At 49.4% G+C, this 24360-nt stretch overlaps 1 protein-coding gene across 2 annotated transcripts in view; it reads left to right on the forward strand.

Moving 5' to 3' along the window:
* The window catches only part of GGT5 (gamma-glutamyltransferase 5), a 99137-nt gene extending 76336 nt beyond the window's left edge, over positions 1-22801 (forward strand). For both annotated transcript variants that reach the window (XM_039504956.1, XM_039504955.1), the window contains 11 exons: positions 6629-6759; positions 9489-9581; positions 13369-13564; positions 14339-14496; positions 15760-15906; positions 16386-16522; positions 17514-17704; positions 18959-19056; positions 20191-20303; positions 21959-22069; positions 22341-22801. In XM_039504956.1, the coding sequence (XP_039360890.1) occupies positions 6711-6759; positions 9489-9581; positions 13369-13564; positions 14339-14496; positions 15760-15906; positions 16386-16522; positions 17514-17704; positions 18959-19056; positions 20191-20303; positions 21959-22069; positions 22341-22487 (1440 nt within the window). In that variant the 5' untranslated portion in view covers positions 6629-6710 and the 3' untranslated portion in view covers positions 22488-22801. The remainder of the gene's footprint in view (positions 1-6628; positions 6760-9488; positions 9582-13368; positions 13565-14338; positions 14497-15759; positions 15907-16385; positions 16523-17513; positions 17705-18958; positions 19057-20190; positions 20304-21958; positions 22070-22340) is intronic.
* The last annotated feature ends 1559 nt before the right edge of the window (positions 22802-24360 follow it).

Here is a 24360-nt window from a genome sequence, read left to right on the forward strand (position 1 = left end):
TTGGCACTACATTGTGTAGAGACTCCCACCAGCACAAGGAATCCAGGACTGGTGGAGGAAGGTGAACCATAAATTTCAAGTATATAAAAGGTTGTTACAAGGAGGAGGGAGAAAAATTGGTCTCCTTAACATCTGAGGATAGGGCAAGAAGCAATGGGCTTAAATTGCAGCAAGGGAGGTTTAGGTTGACACTAGAAAAAACTTCCCAATTGTCAGCGTGGTTAAGCACTGGAATAAATTGTCCAGGGAGGTTGTGGAATCTCTGTCATTGGAGATTTTTAAGAGCAGGTTGGACAAACACCTGTCAGAGATGGTCTAGATAATACTTAGTCCTGCCTTGAGTGCAGGGGACTGGACTAGATGATCCTCCCAGTCCTACGATTCTATGATTCTGTGCTGATGCCACAGACAGTGTTGGTCTCAGCACAAACATTGGTAACAGAGTGCCTGAATGTGTCAATGTTGAAGGTGGTGAGAGCTGATATGGGAGCACTTGCGGAGTCAAATGGGGTGGGGCCGAGAAAGGTCCCAGTGCCGTGATCCTCTGCACTGATTCTGGTGCCAGTTCCATCCCCACCATGGCAAGGGGAGGATCTGGATGTGGTGCCAACAGACACGTAGGCTCAGTGGCTCGCTCCATCAGAGGGGCCATAAGTGGGAGGGTCCTGGACCAATGGTCAGTTCGGGACTGAAAGGCAGAGAAGGTCTGCGGCTGCCTGAGATGTCAACGATACTGGTACCGGCATCTCCCTCGTCAGTACCAGACTCAATGGATGCCCGGAGGCTGGAACCAGAGTCAACGGCATGGGGTTTCTGCCCTTCCCACTCAGTACTGGGGAAGGGTCAGAGGTACCCGTGCCATCCCATGTTCCAGAACCAGCCCCGTGCCAGTCCGCGCTTTTCCCGGGGGAAGCAGAGGAGTTGCCCTGCAACCTGGAAAGCTCCTGATTGGTCTTATGAGACCTCTTCCTTGACATGGATGATGGAGAACAACTCCTCTGTCTCTCCGGCGAGGTGCCTGTCCCAGAATGAGAGACTGGCGCTTTTCAAGCCTGAGGGCAATCTTTGGCCTGAGGGCGACCTTAGTACCGGATCAGGCTGCTGAAGCAGGTGTTGCTTGAGGCAAAGGTCCTGTGCCCCCTGAGTCTGCTTTTTAAATGATTTACAGATCAAACAGCACTCTTAAGATGGGCCTCACTGAGACAAAACATGCACCGTGGGGGTAGGGGGGGTCGCTGTTGGGGATCGCCTCTCCACACGAAGGACAGTGTTTAAAGCCTGATGAGGGCATCAAGGGGGGAACACTATCTACTAATGCTATCTAACTACTAACTAATTACCTATGTACAGTAAACTAGGCTTAGAGTAAATGCAAGGTTGTAGGACTACAATCACAGACAGATCTTCAACTCCAGCCACGGTCGGTGAGAAAGGACCGAGGAGGGTCAGGGCAACACCACCTCATATAGCCAGGGGAGGGGCCACAGCCCTGAGGTGCAAGGGCTGCCCCTCCATGGGCACTGCTAGGCACAAGTCTCTGGCACTGGCACGCTGGGTGTGCGCACACCAGTGCGGAATTCAGGTCTGCATCTACTCGAACAACTTCAGATTACTGAGCCAGCAGACACTGTCTGAAGTGTGTTGTGGAGATGACGTGCTTTGGTCTTGGGCAGGCAGTGGAGCTAACAACTTCTTTACTTGGCATCCTTGTCTGGCCAGCAGAGGAGTGGTTGAAAACAAACCTCACTGTTGCCGACTGTCATGGTATGAGGTGTTTTTCTTAAAGCCGCAGCTTATGGAGGCAGGGGCGGCTCTAGCTTTTTTACTGCGCCAAGCAGGGCAGTCAGGCAGGCTTCGGTGGTGCGCCTGCAGGAGGTCCCCCGGTCCCGCAGCTTCGGCGTACCCGCCACTGAATTGCCACCGAATCCGCGGGACTGGCGGACCTCCCGCAGGCTTGCCGCCGAAGGCAGCCTGCCTGCCACCCTTACAGCGACCGGCAGGCTGCCCCCTGCGGCTTGCCACCCCAGGCACGTGCTTGGAGCGCTGGTGCCTGGAGCCGCCACTGTCTGGAGGCATGTGATTAGGTGAGAATCTCAGCTTTCGTTTGAAAAAAGAAGTTTCTAGCCCTCCCAGTTGCAGAGAAAAGCTTGAAAACAGAACCTAAGTGCACCCGAAAGACACTAAAACCAGAAAGGAAATAAATGACATTCATATGTATTAGGCTTAAAAATCGTGAGGGTTTTCAATAATATCTTATGATTTTGGGGGGCCTGATTCATGCCTTTTGAACATTTAGGATTGGCAGCTCTGAAAATTGGGGTGGTTGAATCTGCCACTAGGAGAGTCAATCGAGGTTAACCTGGAGTTGTGGGAGGGTGCAGTAGTAAGTTCCTGTTGCTTAGCCTCCATGCAAAGACGTCATCTTAATAATGCTTCACTCCTGTAGCCTGATCTATAGATTATGAATAAAAATTCCCAGTTACTGTATCACTTTGAGGGTTGACAGGTTCTTGTCTCAAGATGAGGCCCAGTATTATTAAAATTATATAGTTGGGAACCCAGATGTGCACAGGTGCAACACTCACACTACAGGAACTCTTTTATATTTACAAATAAATAATTTATTAATACATTTAGCAAAGTTACACACACACTGATTCAGTAAGGTAGATAGAGATAATACAGAAAGTACATCTGAACATCCATGCTCTCACCATCCCTTGCAGAACAGCCTGAAATGTGAGCCATTATCTTCCTCATCACCGTCACCTTCTTCATCTTCACCAGTGGCCCCTCCCAAGGGCTACATCTCTCTCCCTACTGCCCCCAGGCTGGGATGCCACTTTTATAATATGTTATGCTGACATTACCCGTGTCTAATGCATATTCAATAGGGGTTTCTCACCTCTTCCTTATTTGTATTTCCTCCCCTTACCAATGTTAAGGTGTCCTTCTTCTATAGATTAGTGTATTTATGATTTCACCCCATTATCATATATGTCAATTTGTTGCCAGGGCACTCTTCCGGTCAGATATTCCGTCCAAAACCTTCCAGAAGCCGATGTCAGTTCATGTTCTGTGGTTGGCTGATGTCATTAGTGACAAAATTCCCCCCTACAATCTACTTCCAGTTCCCCAAAAGGTAGGGGTTACCTAAGTTTATCTGTGCCAAAGTTCGTAGGCTTCAAGCCTCATGCTAACTTCTGAAGCCAGTGTCTTACAAGATACAAGCCTGTAGGTTCCTTGCATTACCACTGAATATAATAAAGCAGAATATAATGCAAAGCAATGAATATAATAGAGCAGAGGTGGGCAAACTATGGCCCACGGGCCATATCCAGCCCATGGGCCCCTTCTGCCTGGCCCCTGAGCTCCTGGCTCGGGAGGCTAGCCCCCGGCCCCTCCACTGCTGTTCCCCCTCCCCCACAGCCTCAGCATGTTGCACCACCGGCGCAATGCTCTGGGCAGCTGGGCAGCTCAGCTGCAGAGCCGCAGCCTGATCTGGTGCTTTGTGCTGTGTGGTGGCGTGGCTGGCTCCAGCCGGGTGGCGGCGCTGTAGCACCACCAGCCACCGGTGCTCCAGGCAGCATGGTAAGAGGGCAGGGAGTGGGGGGTTTGGATGGAGGGCAGGAGCGTTCGGGGTGGTGGTCAGGGGGTGGGGGTGTGGATAGGGATTGGGGAACAGGGGGGTTGAATGGGTGCAGGCGTCCTGGGGGGCAGTCAGGAAGGAGTGGGGGGTTGGATGGGGCAGCGGGGGGCAGTCAGGGGCAGGGGTTCCGGGGGCAGTCAGGGAGAAGGGATAGTTGGATGGGGCAGCGATCCTGGGGGGGGCAGTCAGGAATGAGAGCAGGGGTTGGATGGGGTGGCGGGGTGAGTCAGGGGTGGGGGTTCCAGGGGTAGTCAGAGGATAGGGAGCGGGGGGGGGGGTGGATGGGGCAGGGGTCCCATGGGGGGCCATCAGGGAATTTGGGGGTTGAATGGGGTAGGAGTCCCAGGGTGGGGCCATCAGAACGGGGGGATAGAGGGCAGGGGCTGAGCCACGCCTGGCTGTTTGAGGAGGCCCTCAGGCCAAAAAGTTTGCCCAGTCCTGTAGTAGAGGTAAGCTGGCCCACTGAGCTACACTCCTAAAGCTCCTTTCATCTGAGGGGAGCAAGGTACTTTCATAATCATTCAACATCATTCATTGTATAAGGGGTTAAACTCCTGCTACAAGAGGGGTGGCTTTGTAGGTAGGGCACTGGACTGGAGATCTAGGTTTTGTTCCTGTCTCTGCTACAAACTCTGTATGATCTTGGGCAGGTCCTAGAATCCCTCTCTGTGTCTCAGTTCCCCTATCTGTATAATGGGAAGAATACTTTGTGCCAGGAGTGTTGTGAGGCTAAATTCATTAGTGTTGGGAAGATGGTCAGAGGGCCCCAGAATATGTTATCAATAGAGACATGGACATGCCTGGCCTGCAGTGAGTGCGGATTTGAGCTTCCTCCAAGCTCAGTGCAATTTGGAACAGATCTGTGGATCCAGCCATTACTTTGGAGGCGCTGGTCACCACTCCATAGTGAGGAGTGCATACTTGAAGGAGCTTGAAATGAAGCCTAGATTGGGATCCAGTGCCCTGAGCTCGTTCACTCTGGTGTAAGTCTGGCGTAGCTTCACTTACACCAATGGGGTTACACTGCTGTTAGTGAGCGAAGAATCAGGCCCTGAATTGCCACAGAGTTGGTGTTCAGATCCAGGGGCTTGTTTCTCATCCACCTGTAACTCATACTGCTCCCTTCCCCCCACAATATATTTAATAATCAAATGGTGCTTTGTCTAATTGTCGTAGTAGCTGGAAACGTAGTGCGGTTGAACTAGCCGCAAATCACTTACATTACTTAAGATATTTGTGAAGACTTCAGCTCTGCTTATAGAGTGTGCTGTGCTCTTGTGGGGGGCTTCTGGTTTTCAATAGCTTTCCTCCTCTTTGTATGATCATTTCCTGATCGGCCTGGTTGCTGTGGCTTAAAAAGCTGTAGCAATTTCCGATGATTGTTCGCTATTTTCATCCTTCATCCTTCAGCTCAGCCTAAATAAGTCTTCATGGTCCAGCTGTGTCATTTCCTTGTACAGATTTTAGATCCTCACACAGAATTGCTACCTCTTTTTCCAGGGGGTTTCTCCAGTTTCCTTTCCCACTTACTGTAACTCATTTCCTCCCATTTTGTGAAATCACCTGTGACGAAGTGAGAATGTTCTTAATGTTTTCTCTGAATACTGTTGGGTGCCTCAGTTTCCCCTATGCATTTCTTAAGTATCTAGGTGGTGGGATAAGGGGGTGTGATTGTGGCAGAGCCTTAGAGGGCCAGTGTGATGCCGTCTGCACAGAGAATGGCCGACACCCTGTCTCCTGGCAACTGATGGCCTGGGCCCCTCCCCTGCAAAGGTGCCAACTGAAGGTGTTGGAGAACAAAGAGATCAGATGACCTCCTGGCCCAGGAAAGAGACAAAGGCCAGAGGAGGGGCTGGAGAGTTTCAGTTTGCAGCTAGCTGGGAAATGGAAGGAGGCACAGATGGGGCCCTGGCCTCCCTGCCCCAAGATGTACCTGACTTAGGGGTCCTGTTTCTGTACCTACGAACTCTGTCATAGTCTGTGTTCCTGTCATCTAATAAACCTTCTGTTTTACTGGCTGGCTGAGAGTCACGTCTGACTGCGGACAGGGGCGGCTCCAGGTACCAGCACGCCAAGCGCATGCCTGGGGTGGCAAGCCACGGCGGGTGCTCTGCCGGTCGCCGCGAGGGCAGCAGGCAGGTTGCCTTCGGCAGCGTGCCTGCGGAGGGTCTGCTGGTCCCGCAGCTTCGGCGGACCTCCCACAGGCGTGCCACCGAATCCGCGGGACTGGGGACCTCCCGCAGGCAAGCCGCCAAAGGCAGCCTGCCTGCTGTGCTTGGGGCGGCAAAATACCTAGAGCCGCCCCTGACTGCGGAGTTTGGGTGCAGGGCCCTCTGACTTCCCCAGGAGCCCCGCCTGTGCAGACTTGCTGCGGGAAGCGCACGGTGTGAGAAGGGGATGCTGAATGCTCCAAGGTCAGACCCAGGAAGGTGAAAGCTGTGTAAGCTTCTTGCCCTGGAGAGAGTATGCTCAGAGAGAGGAGGCTCCCCCAGAGTCCTGACTGGCTTTGTGGGGAGAAGTTCCAGAGCATGACCCGGTGACTCCGTGACATCACCCCAGCTGCTTCAGTCCATTTAAATAAAAAAAAAAAAAAAAAGAGAGTGGATGATGCTGATGTCCTACTCTCAAAAAAAAAGAAAAAGAAGAGAGAAGCAACACAGAAACCCCACTAAACCAAAGCAGTAGCTGTAGCTGGGGAGTTCTGTCCCTCTCTTGCTTTATAAAAGTTTTATATTTTATTTTTTATTTTATTTTTTTTTTCATGTCATGTAACCTGACAAAATTAATGTGACTGTACTGTGCACATTTTTCTAAAATAAATGTCAAAAAAAAAAAAAAAAAAAAAAAAAAAACTATTGACTTCTCCCAACTTGCCCCCTGTATATCATTTGCATTACAAGCAGGAAGGCTCTTCCATGAGCCTGCTCAGTTCTGTGCTGCCTGGTCTTTCACAATATTTTCTCTTCCTTTCTCATACAGGGACATCCTACGACGTAAAGGTTCAGCTGTGGATGCTGCTATTGCTGCTCTGGTCTGCACTTCGGTTTTGAACCCTCAGAGTATGGGCCTGGGAGGAGGCGTCATCTTTACCATCTATAATGCAACCACAGGTATGGTAAGGGCCTGTCCCTTCTCAGGTAATTCTCCCATAGCATTTGCATACTCCTCCTTTAGAGTCTATTCACCAGCATATTCATTCAGTAGCTTTGCAGAAGCCAATGTCCTGAAAGCTCAGGCAAAGCATTCTAAGCGTGAGTAGGATATCGCAGTAATTCAAAAAGAAATCTCGTGCAGGTGAGGGAATGTTAAGGTGAAAAACCCAACCATGTCTGAACGCTAGGCAGGCATTAGAGCAAACCCGGAATGGCCTGAATCCCTGTTAACTGAAGGGCTGATGCTCACCTTATGCTCAGCCAAAGCAGGTGAGATCAGAAGGGAAGCATTTGCTATGAGAATCTAAGAGTAAATACTCTGGGCCTGTTGTGACTGCGCTGAGGGATGGATGTGACTCTCCACGTCTGCTGAGACCTTGGACCTAATGCTTCGTGGCAAGTTTGCACCTTGTGTCCTTTACCATAAGTGGGTGCAAAAGGCTGCCAGAACAGTACTTTATGTGGCTGTTAGGGACTCCACAAAGAGACAGACTGGGGAGACTCAGGCCTTCTAATTCTGCAGCTTCCTCCCTTTGGCAATCTAGCTATGCTCACGTCCAGCCACTTTCAGGCCCTGACGTAAGCCTTGTCTGTTTGTTTGGCTTTTAGAACTCGAAGTTTTGTTGTGTTCCTGCTTCAGTGTATTAATAGTTTAGCCCAGCTGACGTAGCCTATAGAAATTAGTAGTAAGAATAACACTGTAGTTTAAAGCAAACAAACCAGCTAAGTAACAAAGTTTGGAAAAACGCAGGACTGACTTACATTAGAAAGCTGTGCTGGCAAAACTTTCCTTTTTCTCAGCACAGCCTGGTGTGTTGTCTCCTACCAACCAAACTCTCCACTTTTGCTGACATAATTATTCTCCTGTTCAGAACATCGTAACCCTCTGCCAGTGTACTGGCAGTGGCTGCGTGGGCACACACATACTGATACTGGTACCGACAGTACTCCAGCTGCAATCCCAGAATGCAACATTCATTTGTGGTGCCAACACCCTCCTAAAGTCTACTGTTTCACCTCACTTTTTTCCCCCTTTACTGGTGAGAGAATCCCATTCGTTGCCACATGAAAGGCACTTAAGCGTTCTCTCTTGCAGATATGAATTACTGTAGTGTGGTCTGTGGTTGCAGGATAATATAATCCGCACACATGCCCCATCTCTTAGCCTACCTCCACTACAATGATTATCAATAGCCAGTCTGTAAGCGTGAATATGGTGCTGCATGTCTAAGGTTGTGTTGCGCTCTGGCTTCCACTGGGAAAATGGAGTGTCTGTCCAATAGCGGCAGATGAATATGGAGTATTGGATGGTTTCAGAGACTTGTATGAACAGTTTGCAGAGGAGAGTAAGAGAGGGCATGATTGTCATGTTTTGGGGTGCAACCCACACCAGTGCGAGAGTGTGTTACCATTTGTCCTGTAACTCTGAGTGCCTTAAAATGCTGTGCTGCTGTAGCTTCCTGTCTGGGTGCTCCCAGCCAGCATACAAGCATGCATTGAGTATCTGTGTGATAAAAGCCACCCTGGTTCAGCAACTCCAGCAGCCTGTTTGTTACACCACAGCCACTCCCTGGTCTCCAGCAGCCTTGATTACTATTAGCCAAGCCACCTCAACTCCCGAATTTCCCCAGAACTGTCTGCCCTGAAATGTCCAGCCCTCTCCTGGTGCATTGAGGGAAGTAATACAATCCATTGCGCCTTTAAAGAGACAGAGCCCCAGCAGTCTGTTGCTTTAACTAGAGTTCACAATTACGTCAATTCAAACAGGGCGCCAGGTTGGTTTAGATGGAAACTAAACACGTTTATTAATGAAAAGAGAGGATTTTAAGTGTAAGGGATAAAGTCAGAAATAGTTATAAGCAAATAAAAGTGAAAAACGCTTTCTAGGAACTAAGATTTAACCAAACGACACTCTTGTTTCAAAGTGAGCTTCTGATGCTTCCTCCCAGCAAGACAGCTGACTGACCCCTTGGTCAGAATCTCCCACAAAGTCCAAGGTACTCGGTTCCTTTGTCTTTTGAGGTGAAAGATAAGTTGGGGTTCTTTGCCACCCTCTTTTATAGTCCAGTGTATTTTGAAATGCAGCCTTCTCAAAGTCGAGTGCTCTCCTGTGAGGAAAGGTGCCATGGAGTCTGATGGAGAAGGTTCCACGCTGGTTCCAATCCACCAAGGAACAGCCACTTCACTGCAGTTTGCAACCATGCCCCCTGCAGCAAGTGCAGGAGCGATGTAGAGATGAGAATTCCTAGCTAACTGGTTAAGCCAACAGTATGGCTCTTTGCACCGCTGAAGTACCATAAAAGGGCCACAACAGTTTTTAAGAGCAATAGAGCCAGAATTAACTCATCTGTATTTCCTGGATCATGATCTTGCTTTCGGATCAACAAAGAGCCAAAGGTACCAGCAGTATGAGATGTACTGTTCTTAAAATTGTTAGGAAGACGTAAACTCTGCAGCAGGAAAGCTTCCTGCTGCAGAGTTCATAAACACAACATGAGAGCTTGGCAGGTTTGGTGATGGACTTCATGGACTCCACAGTGCATGATCCAATGGGACTCCAACCCTCACCAGTTTCCACAAAAAAGCATAAACTCCAGTCCTTTGCTTTCTGCTCCACCAACTGTGATGAATGAAACTTACCAGACACTGGGAAGAGATTATTGTATGTTTTCCTTTCTTTTTTCCAGGAGAGGTCGTGGTGATTAACTCTCGTGAAACAGCTCCAGAAAATATCAACCAAGACTTGTTAAATCAGTGTAATGATTTCTCTCTCCAAATAGGTAAGGACAGGAACTGGACTGTTTTCCTATCAGACAGCTTGATGCAGTAAGCAGGGAGAGTGGGGCCACTGCCTGGCATTTGGGGAGAGGATAGAGGACCTCGCTACTTCACTGCATTATGGGAAGTCCGTTGTCTCTGGAGGGTCACTCTTCTTCATTATTTCCTGCTGTTGCTCTTGAGTACTAAGCTGAACTGCGCTGGGCAAAGACGAGAAGGGAAAAAGTGTCCTAGGGAGAGGAAGGTAACCTGAACCTCAAGGAAACCTTCTGGGGTTGGTCTGGTGTCAGTCCCCATGACTAGACCCTGCATGTACTGCAGTTCTAAGCTTTTTCCTAATATCAGCGTTGGCCCAGAGTTGGATTGTTTTTAATACAGCTAGTGAAAGAGCACAGCAGATTTGACTCTTACGCCCACACAAAGTAGTTACTCCTTGGTATAGCCACATGTATTTCAATAGGGCTGAAGGAATGTAAAGAATGTGTAAAAACAATAACCGTGTCACCAATTAAAATTCTATCAGTTACACAGTTAAATGTTTAACCGGGGAACTAGAGGTGTGGGGGTTCTGCAGCCCTCCCCATGTTTTATGAGGGGCTCTGCTGCCAGCCTGACTCCTGGGGATCCCCACTGCCAGGCCCACATCCGGGGATCTCTGCTGCTGGCTGCATCCAGCATCCCAGCTGCTGGCCATGCATCCGGGATGCCGGCCCCGCACCCGGGGCTCTGCTGCCCATGCCCAGGATCCTGACTGCTGGCCCTGCACCTGGGGCTCTGCTGCCCACGCCCGGGATCCTGGCCGCTGGCCCTGCACCCAGGATGCTGGCCCCACACCCAGGGCTCTGCTGCCCACGGCCGGGATCCTGGCTGCTGGCCCTGCACCCGGGATGCCGGCCCCGCACCCAGGGCTCTGCTGCCCACGCCCGGGATCCTGGCCGCTAGCCCTGCACCCGGGATGCCGGCCCCGCACCCAGGGCTCTGCTGCCCACGCCCGGGATCCTGGCCGCTGGCCCTGCACCTGGGATGCCAGCCCCGCACACGGGGCTCTGCTGCCCACACCCAGGATCCTGGCCACTGGCCCCGCACCTGGGGCTCTGCTGCTCATGCTCGGGATCCCGGCCGCTGGCCCTGTGGCTGGAGTCCCAGCAGCTGGGACTCTGGGACACTAGTCGCAGGTAACAGTAGAGCCCCAGGCACAGGGCCAGCAGCTGGGACCCCAGAAACCGATAAGCATCAAGGTTATCAGTTAACTGGTTTAACTTTTACATCACTATAGGGCTGCAGGCTGTTGTAAAGTCCTATAGGATCAGGCTCCACAGCAAGACTCATTATCTGTCAGTCAAAGCTGACAGCTCTGTACTTCATTATTCTTGTCTTTGCCTGTGGCTTAATGTGCAATTCCACAAAAATGACAGCAAAAATGGCCGGGGGGCATGTTTGTGTCTCAGCGACGCCGTATCAAAGTGCAAAGCTTGCAAGGAAAGAGACATTGTCTTTTTGACTGATTTCCCACCAAACTCAGCCAGAGATCCGAAAACAGGATTTTTCCTCTTCTGCATTGTTACCAGGAGCAAAAGTTCTGCAGGCCAAATCAGGCCCCCTGTGGTGGTGCAAACCTCCTTGTCCTCAGATTCTGCTTTCAGTGACATCCATTCAGTTCCCTTGCTGTCAGTGGGTTTGCACAGATTTTACTGTGACTGAACTTAGCAAGGAATGGTGGTGATGCACAAGGAGGACTAGAGTCCAGCACTCTGTCTCATAGCTGTGTTGACTTTGCAGTAGTAAACATCATTTAAAAAAATTATTTTTGTCCCTAAAGTTGGTAGAGGCAACTGACCACACAAGGTGAAGATCAGCTAAGTAAGGAGGTGCCTTTTATATGTAATCTTCAAAGTAAAACTGCATTTTCCAAGTGCTCTGCACCCAGCAGCCCCCACTGAGAACAATTAAAGTCAATGTGTGCTCAGCCCCTCTGAACAATCAAGCCCTGAGTGTCTTGCCCAAGATCCTTCAGGGCATCTGTGGCAGAGACAGGAATTGAATCCAGGTCTCCTGAGTTCCAGTACAAACCCGTAACCAGGAAACTACCTTTTCTGTTTCACCCCCACCCTGCTTGTTAAAGAGAATACAAGTGCTGTTACTACTAACAGCTAATAGAAAAGCAGCTGCTTCAACTTGGGCTGCCGATACTTTTGTTTAGGAAGAGGGCAAGAGCTCTACCCTTGGTGCTTTTGCGCGCATGCTTTGCCTTCCCTAGATTCAAGGATCTCAGAACACATTACAGGCAGTAGTGAACTAAGCCTCAGGACACTCCAGGGAAGGAGGTATTAGTGTCCCTCTTTTACAGACTGAGAAGCTGAGGAACAGAAATGTTAAAGCCATTATTGTTTCTTAGAGGAACATTGCTCAGCTGTCCCAACAGGAGATCTAAGCGGCTCCTTTAAGAGGGTGCAGTCTCTATTTCCCTGTCTAGTTATTTGCATCACCCTTTCCACTAATCATCACAGCTCCTGCTCTATCCCTTCAGGGATCAGGTCAGCATCCAGGCGGTGACTGTGACTGGCCCCTGTACAGGGGGTGCATGTGGAGAAGACCCCATATGCTCCCCAGTTTGAGAAACACTGGCCTGCTGGATAAGGCATAGGGCAGGAAACTGGCGTTTGTGGGGGTGTCTATTCTCAGCTCTGCCACTGACTCACTGGTTGACGTTAGGCATGTTGTACCCTATAGTGAATGTCTGCTGGGGCACAAAGGGGGGGGGCAGTGGTCCCAGGCCCCCCTCACCAGAGCTGGAACTTTAGCTTGACTGCCCTGCTGTCAACCCCAGGGAGAAATGGAGCAGGGGCGCCAGGAACCCACAGTGCCAAGGCGGGTGGGAGAATTGGAGCCAGGCTTTTGGAGCTTACTGGGGAAGCGAGATGCACGGGGAAGATGTGGTCTGGGGCTCCCAGAAATGTCTGGCCCCTGGTGGAGGTGGTGTTCTTCAGCCTGACAGCCATGGGGCTGGTTGTGGGGCAGGGAGGTCTCTGGGGCTGAGTGCAGGAAGGGAGAGGTCAGAGCTGGGTGTGGGGCAGCAGACGAGGGGGCTGGGGGGACTGAGAGCAGGGAGAGTGTGCAGGGAAGAGAGTTGGGAGTGGGTGCAGAGCAGGGGAGGGAGAGCTCTGGGAAAACTCTGGTTGTGCCCCTGATAGTCTGAGGGTAATTGTTGCCATTTTGGGATGAATTGGTTGGTCACATAGTGCTGGCTCCCTGACTTGTGTCTGCTGCTCAGATGCTAGCTAGACATTGTTTTTCCATGTAAGCAAGTGCTGAGCTATCGCGTATGAGACAGGCAGCTGGAGGAGGGTTATCAGTAACGGGCAGGCAGGAGGAGGTGGTCTGTGCTATCTCTAATGGAATATGGGACAGTGGCCTGTGCGATCACCGTGGGATTGAAGGGGGGGAGGGCGGGACTGGCCTGTGCGATCGCCAGTGGGATTGAAAGGGGAGGAATGGCCTGTGCTATCACCAGTGGGATTGAAGGGGGTTGGGGGGACTGGCCTCTGCTAACACCAGTGGGATTGAAGTGTGGAGGGGGGGAATGGCCTGTGCTAATGCCAGTGGGATTGAAAGGGGGGAGTGGACCACGCCTTGAAACTAATGGACATTCCTGGTGCTAGATTCTGCTTCCCTTTTTTGCATGTCATAGCTGTTAGCGGTAGCCTCCAGATGGATGTGACCATGAATTATATGATTAATATATGGGAGGAGAGGTTACTGCAATGAGTAATATCGTAACTGCTTGTGCAGGGAGCCAGTGGATTGCAGTCCCGGGGGAGCTTCGTGGATATGAAGAAGCCCACAGGCGCTATGGCCGGTTGCCATGGAAATGGCTGTTTGAACCAACCATCCAGCTTCTTACACGTGGAATCAGCAGGCCAGCAGTGCTGAGCAAATTTCTCAGTCACCCGCTGTTACAGGGCTTTTTGAAAAAGTCGTCCTTGTGGTAAGAGCAGTTGTATTTCACCTGGGTGTGTGGCATAGGCGCCAACTTCCCCTCTTTCCCATGGGTGCTCAATCCCCCCCCCCAGCCCCACTCCACCCCTTCCAGGAGGCTCTGCTCCTGCCCCATCTCTTCCCACCCCTGCCCCCATTCCAACTCCTTCCCCAAATCCTGGCCCTGGCCCTGCCTCTTCCCCGCTTCCTCCCCTGAGTGCGCCACGTTCCCACTCCTCTCCCTCCCTCCCCGAATGTGCTATTGCTGCCAAACAGCTGTTTGGTGGCAGCTGGGCAGGAAGCTCTGGGAGGTAGGCAGAGAAGCAGGGATGCGGCGCACTCAAGGGAGGAGGCGGCAGTGGGGCGGGGGGGGGGGGTGAGGGGAGCTTGGCTGCCATGGGAAATGCACGTTGAGAATAAGGTGGGGGACTGGATGTGTGAAGACTGCCTCTGTTGAAAGACATTGACGGCGTTGACAGGGCAGAAACCTGCAGTCTTACTCATGTGAGCATTCCCATTGGGATTACTTGAGTAAAGCCCGCAGCTTCAGGCCCAGAGTGAGGCTTGTTTGTGTGGGACTTGATATGGAGACATGCTTTCCAAGGGAGAAGTACTGTGTGAAGACAGGCCGTCCCCGGGTGGTATGGAGTGGAGCTTTGGAGAACAAGGACAAACAGTACACAGAAGAAACAAGCTTTGGCTGGCAAATGGGGACTCTGTTAAGGGAGAGAAATAATCACACACACGCGATGAACCTGAACTGATGGACAGTCTCTCTTAACAGCCAGCTGTTCTGTGATCATGGTGTGGTCCCAAAACCTGATGCAATCTTCTTTTGGCCAACCCTGCTGAAAACACTGAAGGCTGTAGCAGAGAAGGGAGCCAGAGAATTTTATGAGGGCGAGATAGCACAGAAATTGGTGGAGGACATAAAGCGTGAAAGTAGGTAACAGTTATACTTCATAGATGAAATTTCTCTAAGGTGGGTGCACAACCGGTTGGAAGATCATACTCAAAGCGAAGTTATCAGTGGTTCACTGTCAAACTGGGTGGGCACATAGCTAGTGGGAACTCACAGGGGGTCAGTCTTGGCTCCAGTACTATTCAATATTTTTATTAATAACTTGGATAATGGCGTGGAGAGTATGCTTATACCTTTTGGCAATGACATCAAACTGAGGGGTTGCAAGTACTTTGGAGGACAGGATTAGATTTCAGAAGGACTTTGTCAAACTGGAAAATTAATTTGAAATCAACAGGATGAAATTCAATAAAGATAAGTGCAAAGAACTCCATTTGTGGCCCCAAAACATTGAGGCACTCAAAGTCACTCGTCACCTTTTTAAAAAGTTGGCATCATGACAAGTACTGGTGAAAATGCTAGGCCTGATATTTCCTGGTGCTACTCAGCGGACTCTGTGGAATTACACCATGCCGGGATTTGAGCCCTGATGCCTAGGGATTATACACAATAGGGTTTTCAGCTAAGAAAATAGGTCTATGTTCAGGAAAGCTGTAGCCTTGACTTTAATACAGCTGAGGGTTCATTTATCAAAGGAAGGAAAGAGCAGAACTTGCAGATATTTTACCTCATGAGGAAACTGACCCTGCCCACATATTTGGCTGCTGATGTGAGATAAGGAATAAGAGGATGAGTCTCCTGTTTGACTTGGTGTAGACTCCCAACTGATTGCTGCACTTTATTAATGTCTTGTTGACTCACTGAGTGCAGAAAATGCAGTCACTGGGTAATATTTTCCTTTTTTGTTCCTAGTCTGAGAGCTCCCCTCCTGCTCTTCACTCTGGGTTCACCTTGTCCATTGTTAGGGGAATGACAGCAGTATTGTTCAGTGGGGTAGCCAGCGGGTGGAGGTCCAACAATAGGGTATCTTATGCCATTTCCCCTTCCACGGGGGCAGATGTGACCTGGCTCAGCCCCAGGAGTGGAGCCTGAAACCCGGCCTCTGCTCTGTCATTCAGCCAGGGTCACTGTGCAGTTGTTTCACCAGCTGTATCAGTTTTTTGCTGTCCTTGGGTTTGACACACAAAAGAGGAAGGGCAAAAGATAGGTGGGGGGATGCTGTGGCCGGTTGTAATAAGTATTCATCAGGCTTGCAGGGGCTCTGGCTCTCTCTGCCTATGGCAGGTACCCATAGAGTAAGCTATCACTCCAATGGCACGTGCTTCTCTTGTTTTCTCTTGAAGACGGCAGTCTGATGCTGAGTGACCTCAAGAATTTCCAGGCAAAAGTGATGACACCCCTGAATATTTCTCTGGGTGGATACACAATGTATTCCCCTCCACCACCAGCTGGGGGTGCTGTTCTTCTCTTCATCCTCAACATACTGAAAGGTAATCTGTGAAATGAAAGGCAGATTTCTGTATCGTGTGCCATCAACATGCACAGGAAGGGTACTGGCAGTGACAGTGGGTGGAAGGGCAGGATGAGATCAGAAACAGCAATGTAATAATACTACTTGGCCCTTATCTTCAAAGCATGTTACAAATATGAACCAACTAATCCTCCAACCATCCTTGTGAGGTAGGGAAGCATCATTATCCCCATTATACAGCTAGGGGAACAGAGGCAGAGAAATTAAATGACTTTCCCAAGGTCACAAAGAGAATTGGTTCCAGAGCTGGAATTAGAATTTTGGTGTTCCTGGCTCCCGGCCCATGCTCAGTCTGTGGGATCATGTCTCTCAGATGGGAAGAAATGGATTAAGAATAGGGATGGGACAGAAAGAGTAGATAGGATTAGGACTCATGATATAATGCAGCTGGCTGTCTTCCTTACTCCATTAATCCCTTTGGTTTACCCTGCACCAAAGAGTTTAAATTCACGCCAGAGTCGCTGGAGCCGGCCAATAGGAAGAGTGAGACCTACCATCGTATTGCAGAGGCACTGAAGTTTGGCAATGGGCAAAAGCCAAAACTGGATGACCCACAGTTCTCTGGCATACAGCAGGTGAGCCGGCACAGCACCAGGAGGCAGTCAGAAATGCTATTGCAGATCTCAGACTGTCCCTGTGGCACAAGTAGTGGGGAAAGGGAAGAAATGGAAATCAATCTGCTATTAATTGTCCATGTATTTTAAAGTCCAGTCAATGTTTCCTTGCTAATAAGATTCAAATACCCCAACCCCATAAAGTTTCACTGCTCACTGGTCCAGTGCATCCCCATCTCAATGGAACTCTTACTTGTAAGCTGAATATGTGCAAACTTGGGCTTCCTGTCCTGACTGTCCATTGGATAGTTGATAGGAAACACTGTGATGGAGAACAGCTGTTAATTTGGGGCCCCTTCCTCCTCTTCTGCCTTCTCTATAGTTTTGATGCAGGGCTGCTGTTTCTGTTTTGAAACCTCTTTGTCATAAACTCATATGCTTTACACTCCCTATGATAAACCTTCCAATCAACCTGCCAAGTCCCCTTAAGGTTCATTAGAACACTGCACTGCAACGTTAAATGTTACTTCTCTCATGCTTACTCGTGCTGAGTAGGAATTTACTCTGTGTAGTTCTGTTGCAATGGGGAAGAAGTAAAATCAGTGGGACAACTGGTGGAGGACAGTACTGCTCAGCTTGGCTGAGGGTGGCAGAATTGGGCCCTGTGTTCTCAGACAGTCTCAATGTCAGTGTGTTGATTGTTTCATTTCAATGGCTTTGCTCACCTGATCAGTTAAAGCAGGAAAGAGGATCTGGATTACAGGCATCATCCATTGCTGTTTGCCAGAGTGTTCTCTTGTTCAGGAGTTGGTTATTAAGCACTGATAGCTCTGCTTCGTGTTGTTTGAGGAGGTGGGTTGTGGGGAACAGTTGGGCAACAGATGCTTGAGTGGTGATGTAGATTCTCTGAATTCCATCACCTTGAGTTAAACCCCGTGACCACCTCCTCAGTCTGCAGCAGCATCCCTGTGCTCTGGAAGGGTCATCTCACTGCCCTTGGCCTTATTCCTAGGTGATTATTCAGGAACTGTTGTCCAACTCCTTTGCTGAACTTGTCAGGAAGCGTATAGATGACAGAGGTGACCATCCAGGCAGTTTTTACAATCTCTCACAGCCAAGCAACATAGGCTACGGCACCTCCCACGTCTCCGTCCTCGCTGAAGATGGCAGTGCTGTGTCTGTCACCAGCACTATCAACCAGCCGTAAGTGACCAGAGCCTGGTGATTTGGTCACCCAAAGGGAGTATGACTGGGACTCTGCTGAGTAGGTTTGTGGGGCTCCTGGAGCATCGGAGCGTGGGTAGTGCCACCTGAACCACGGCCGCTTCCCATCTTGTGACTCTCTGGAAATGGCTTCAGTCTCAGGTCTCCTGTCTCTCCCTCACCTTCACTCTTTCGCAGGTTGCCACTCGGTGGGGGGGGGGGGGGAAGGAGGGAGGGGTTGCTGTACTCATAGCAACCAGATGGCCTGGGTCTGTACTGAAACTGACACACAATCCTACTGTCCAGTATAACAAACTGGCACAGCCAGTTACCCGGCTCCCAGGCTGGTTATGAACAATACAACAGCCTGTGTTACAGTTTCCCAGAAATAGGCAAGTCAGGGGCAGGGCTGTAGCTACCCACAGGACAGCCGTACTCTGAGCTTCCCTATGCTGTCTCAACCAGTCATCTGAGTTTGGTTGTTCCCAGCTGGAACAGTGAAACTGCCCCCTGCTATCAAGAGATGGAGCCCCAAGCCACCTCCCTGCCACGCCTACTCAGGAGTCAGACAGGACAAACAACTTGCTCAGGAGTTTTTGCTACTGAGCCACCTACTGAGAGGTGCCCTAGAAAGTGGCAGCCAGCAACTCTTTTACAAGCACCTGGACTCAGCTGACTTAGGAAGTAGAAGTGTCTCAGTTTTGTCACCTGCAGGGCTGCCCGGGGGCGGGGGGAGGGGGGGCAAGAGGGGCAATTTGCCCCAGGCCCCACAGGGGCCCCCACGAGAATATAGTATTCTATAGTATTGCAACTTTTTTTTATGGAAGGGCCCCCCCCCGAAATTGCTTTGCCCCAGGCCCCCTGAATCCTCTGGGCGGCCCTGGTCGCCCGTTCAGTGATGGCTGTGGCCCAGCACAAGGGTGTAGTATTTACTCTGATTTCAAAACTTAGCCATACAAAAGGTAAAACTCTCTTGTCTCTTCTTACAGATAGTGGACTCAGCAACCCACACAGCCTGTGGCCACACAACAGTAAATATAAAGGTACCCCAGCCTTAAGGCACTGGCACCTCTGCGCTGAATATGGGCTTAGCAGAGTCTTCCATGGGCTCCTGTATATGGCAGTGCTAGGTTGGCATGGTGCAGCATGGCCAGTGGTAATTCCCAAAGGGTTCTCTGCTGTTCTGTCTGTCGGTGATCTTTGGCATAACAGTCCTGGACTACCACATCTCACATGTGCTTTCCCTCCACTCAGGTTTGGCTCAATGGTATATTCTCCAAGCACCGGCATCATTTTAAATAACGAGCTCGCTGACTTCTGCAAGAAGAAGCCAAGAAACAAGATCACTAGTGGTGAGAGCTGTTGCCTCCTATCTAAACAAAAGGCCAGAACGTGCCGTGAGCATCCACAAACCTTTGGATGTGCACCCAGAGCTTGAGCAGCCAGCTCATAGCTCTGAGCCTGAAGTGCACCTTGGGAAATGATCTCCAGCAAGACGTACCAAGGGTCAGAGGTTACTTTTCCTCCCTGGTCCCTTTCTGACCAGAACTAGATGTGAGTTTGTTCTGAATTAGAGCAGTACCTGTAAAGTCTGTAAAACTCTTTCAGTCATTTTCTGGGCAGGGCATACAAAGCAAAGGCAAAATGCTGAGAAGCTGAACTCAGAAAAGTAACTACAAGCCATATAAGGATAAATGCTGCAGTGCTGACTCTCGGCTCCCAGTGACTTCACAATTCTCAGATTGTGGGAAAATAATAATCCCCACAAGACACACGCATCCACCAAGAATTTAAATAGTTTTATTATAGTGCTGGAGATGTATTTATAGCTGTACAACCCTATAGGTCTCTATGAAGTGCTTGAGCCTGTAGGGATACCAGATAGCAACTGTGATAAAATGGGAATGGGGGGGAGGGGAAATAGGCACCTATATAAGAAAAAGTCCCAAAAAATGGGACTGTCCCTTTAAAAATAGGACAGCTGGTCATCCTAAGCGTGGGGCTATTGGCACATTGTTTTCCATGTTGGCAGATAAGTTTCACCCCAAGGAATTCTTCCATGGCTCAGCTATGCCAAAGGTTGACAGAACAGTGACTATAGCCCTACTGCGAATACTGGTGTGCCCAGGTTGTGCCTATCACTGGTATCTAGTTCCAGCAGTCCCCAAAGAAGTTTGAGGCTGCAGCACACTACAGAACTAAGCAGGGCTGTGAGAGCATCTTCATAGTTACAGGCCTCCTCTAGTGCAGGTTGGGCTTCCAAGGAGTTGCCTCTGGCCAAGGGAGATAAAAACAAAGTGTCCCCCCCAGGTTGCTTTCCCCAAGACTTGTATTTCTGGAACAACTGATGGAAAGTTGAATTGCCGAGGGGAACGGGCAAGGTTCAGTGTGGAACAGAGAGGAGCCAAACAGAGATTTGCCATGAACAAAGTTTGTTTTTTCCCTATGGCCAGATGGGCCAATAACTCATTCTCCATCTTCTCTAGGAGAGAGACCCCCCTCTGCCATGGCTCCTTCCATTCTCGTCTCCAAAGATGATAACTCCAAGCTGGTGATTGGAGGCTCAGGAGGGGACCTGATTATCAGCTCCACTGCCTTGGTGAGCGAGTGACCGCGTGGCATGGGAGGAAGCACTAAAGTTACTGCTCTTCATTTGAGTTTCCTCCTACTAAACGCATGAAATGTTCATAAACCTACCTGCAGGGCAGAGGGGGCCGCAGCTCCTTTTGTCGGTGCTGTTAAGACTGTTTGAGGGTGCTACAGGCCCACCAGCCTTTGTGACTACACTGGACACTAGCCCAAGTGGGTTTTAACATCACCATGAACTGGAGTTTCCTTCACTTTATGGCAGCTCTGTCATTGCCCCACAGGCATGGCTTAGACTTTCTTGCTAAAAGCAAGAGATGATGTGTCTACTGGAGGTAGAGAGGATGAAATGGGAGCTTATTAAAACTGGTATTGCTGGTACCATCTCCCAGACTAGATAGGGAATGTTCCCGTCATCCCGCACACTCCGTGTCCTCTTCCACAAACCTGATGCGATTGCTAGTCCTGTCCTTAAAAACTCCTCTCATTAGAGGTTGGGGGGTGGGAAAAATAACTTCCTCTCCATAGAGGTTGGGGCCAAAGTGTCCCCAGGTTGCTTTCCAGGTGGGGTAAGGGATTTCATAGTCACTCTCTGGCCAGCTCGAGAGGCAAATCTCCCCTTCACTGTTGGAACCATCATCTCTGGATGCTGAGTCGCATTCATTCTCGCTTCCTTCTTTTGCTAGTTTAGGCCTCTCCCTGACAGGAAACCAAGGCAGTCACTGTAGGCCAAGGTGTTGACTCAGCCTTGAATGACCGCAGCTAGGGATGGGCAAGACCAGCCTTCTAGGCCATCTCCTGTTCCCTAGGGCCTGTTGTTCTAGGGTGGAGTCTGTTTTTAGAGGAGGCTAAATGAACCCCTGGCTGCCAGCAACAGAAAGACTCATCCCAGAAGCTTGTTAAAGCTCTAGATCTTGTTCTTAACAGGTTCATAACATCTGGGCTGATGTTCAAATGAGGCAAGGGTGAATCACGACAGATTCCGACTCTGTCCCTTTCATTTGGACCAGTGAGTGCTGTGGAGTCCTGTGGGGATGGAGGGAAAATATGTGTGTGTTTGTTCCTCTCCTGCCACCTATTTCAAGGGTAGTATTGGTCTGTTGAAGGAAGCTGTGTCTAGCCCTCCTTGGCCCATGGAGCAACAGGGTGTGGAGAATAATCTGCTCTCCCTTGGTATAGTGCACAGCATCTTTATGGCCAGTTGTCTAGGTGAGATACGGGCACATAGCAAAAAACTATTGTATCCACCCTGTAGGTGTTTTCATGGAGGTCAGGATTGTAGTCTGGCTCTGTGAGCGGGTTATAGAGTTTCCTAGAGGAACCAACATCACTGGAGGGTAATTAATGCAAATCCCTAGGTAGGCAGCAAGTCTGGAGAAGACTCGCTCTGTGGTGGAAACTGCATATACTAGTTTGACCAGGATCAAGAGGCCTGATGAACTAAAGCTGTCACAGGTGCCCACCCAGACCTAAGGAGAGCAGACACTCTCCCTTGATCCTAGCTATAACTGGTGTAAATCAGTAACTTCTAGCGTTACGTCAGACTTACGTTGCCATACAAGCAGGATATAGCCCAAAGACTTCAAAGGTTTGTGCCAGTGTAAATGAGAATTTGACCCAGTTTCTCACCCTTCACCTTCATTAACTGCTGAGTTTGTTCCACTGCAGGCAATCATGAACAAACTCTGGTTTGGCTATGACCTGGAGCATGCCATCTCGCTGCCAGTTCTCCATGCTTCCATGAACAACGCCATCCAGTTCGAGCCAGGCTTTGATGAGGTGAGCAGCTTCCGTTGGCTCTCCCTGCACGTGTTGCTTCTCCTTTGTCTGGGTTACAAATATAACTGGCAGGCAGAGGAGTGCTCCTTGTCTGTCACCACACCGAATGCTAGGAGGGTCCCACTTCCAGCTGTTGCCCCTTTTATTTTAACCCAGGCTCCGGACCAGCTGCTCAACATGTTTCCGGCCCATGGGAGAATAAGGCCAGATGCAACACACAACAGAGGCCCCGGTGAGACTTACTTCATTTTTTCTGCTCCTTCCTTTTCAGGCTGTTAAGAGGGAACTGCTGCGCAGAGGACACCATGAACAGAAACTCACCATGTTCCTGAATGTTGTGCAGGCGATTTCAAAGGAAGGAAGATGCATCTTTGCTTATTCTGATCGAAGGAAGCTGGGGAAGTCATCTGGGTATTAAGAACAAGTGCTGTAGCAAACATTTTATTGTAGCCAAAAAGAGTATGAAATAACTGGGTCCAGCTATCCTGGAAGCACCCCTGACATCTCCTGTACCAGTCGGACTTCTTGAAGCCACCTAGCAGAGAGTGTGGGTGAGACTCATAGTAACAACTGACCCTCCCATATATGGAAAGCTACATTCAAGCTGTTACAGGCACTAGTCAGCCAGTCTTGGCTAGAATCATACCCTCCATTTATTATATCTGCTAGCTGGGTCCAGAGGACAAAGGACCAGCACTTGTGTGATATATAGAAATATATTTTGTGAACAGAGGAGCTAGTAACCAAGCAGAATTTGGAAAGGGGAACCAGGCCCAGTGCCAATGGGAGCTGCCCTCAGGGACCTGACTCTATCTTCCCTAGAGTCTGAAGATCCTCAGATAGGAGTGGGGGTGGTTTCTTTCTGGCTTTGGAAACCTCCCCACATGTGAATGTGCTTTCTGGCCACACCATTCATGTGAAATAGGAATCTATGACAGACTTCGTTCTTTGCTCAGGTGTATTTCAGCACCACCAAGTTGCACAGCAGAGCTGCAAGATACAGCTGTGCATGGACACACGATAAGGGAGTGACTCTAACAACATTTTGTCTAGCTCTTGCCTGTCCCATGGGTATCATTTGACATTAGCATTAGCACAAAGCTGTCTATATACTACAGCGTCTGTTGCCATAGTCAGCTACTATAGGAACGAGGGCCACCTCTGTAGCAGCACTGAAGGTTTCTTAGACACTGCCTAAGAGAGAGTCTCTACAAATGAGCGGTGCAAAGTGTGACTGTGCATTCGTGTGGATAATGTGAATTCTTTTCTCCTTTGGAAGGAACTGATGATGTATTATTACAGATAATCTTCCAGTCTTACACCTCTCCCCTGGGGGCGGGGAGCCCTAAGCCATCACCAAATTTCCTTGCTCATCCTTATCTAGATGTGAGCCATAGTGAAGCTGAAGACAGGCCCCTGGATGAGCTGAAGTGAGGATGCACAAGTAAAGGAAATGAATATTTCTTCAAAACAGGAGTGAAATGGGTTCTGGGAGGATCCTTTAAAATAAGGGTGCAGGTAAGAGTAGCCATATAAATAAGAAGAAAACAAAGAAAGAGGAAGTGGGACTGCTAAACACTGAGGATGGAGTGGAGGTTAAGGATAATTTAGGCATGGCCCAATATCTAAACAAATACTTTGCCTCAGTCTTTAATGAGGAGCTTAGGGATAATGGCAGGATGACAAATGGGAATGAGGATATGAAGGTAGATATTACCACATCCGAGGTAGAAGCCAAACTCAAACAGCTTAATCAGACTAAATAGGGGGGGCTCAGATAATCTTCATCCAAGAATATTAAAGGAACTGGCACATGAAATTGCAAGCCCATTAGCAAGAATTTTTAATGAATCTGTAAACTCAGGGGTTGTACCGTATGACTGGAGAATTGCTAACATAGTTCCTATGTTTAAGAAAGGGAAAAAAAGTGATCCGGGTAACTACAGGCCTGTTAGTTTGACATGTGTAGTATGCAAGGTCTTAGAAAATATTTGAAGGAGAAAGTAGTTAAGGACATTAAGGTCAATGGTAATTGGGACAAAATACAACGTGGTTTTACAAAAGGTAGATCATGCGAAACCAACCTGATCTCTTTCTTTGAGAAGGTAACAGATTTTTTAGACAAAGGAAACACAGTGGATCTAATTTACCTTGAGTTCAGTAAGGCGTTTGATACAGTTCCACATGGGAAATTATTAGTTAAATTGGAAAAGATGGGGATCAATATGAAAACTGAAAGGTGGATAAAGAACTGGTTAAAGGGGAGACTATAACGGGTCATATTGAAAGGT

This window comes from Mauremys reevesii, linkage group 18 (genome assembly GCF_016161935.1).
Source record: "Mauremys reevesii isolate NIE-2019 linkage group 18, ASM1616193v1, whole genome shotgun sequence".
Taxonomy (NCBI): Eukaryota; Metazoa; Chordata; order Testudines; family Geoemydidae; genus Mauremys; species Mauremys reevesii.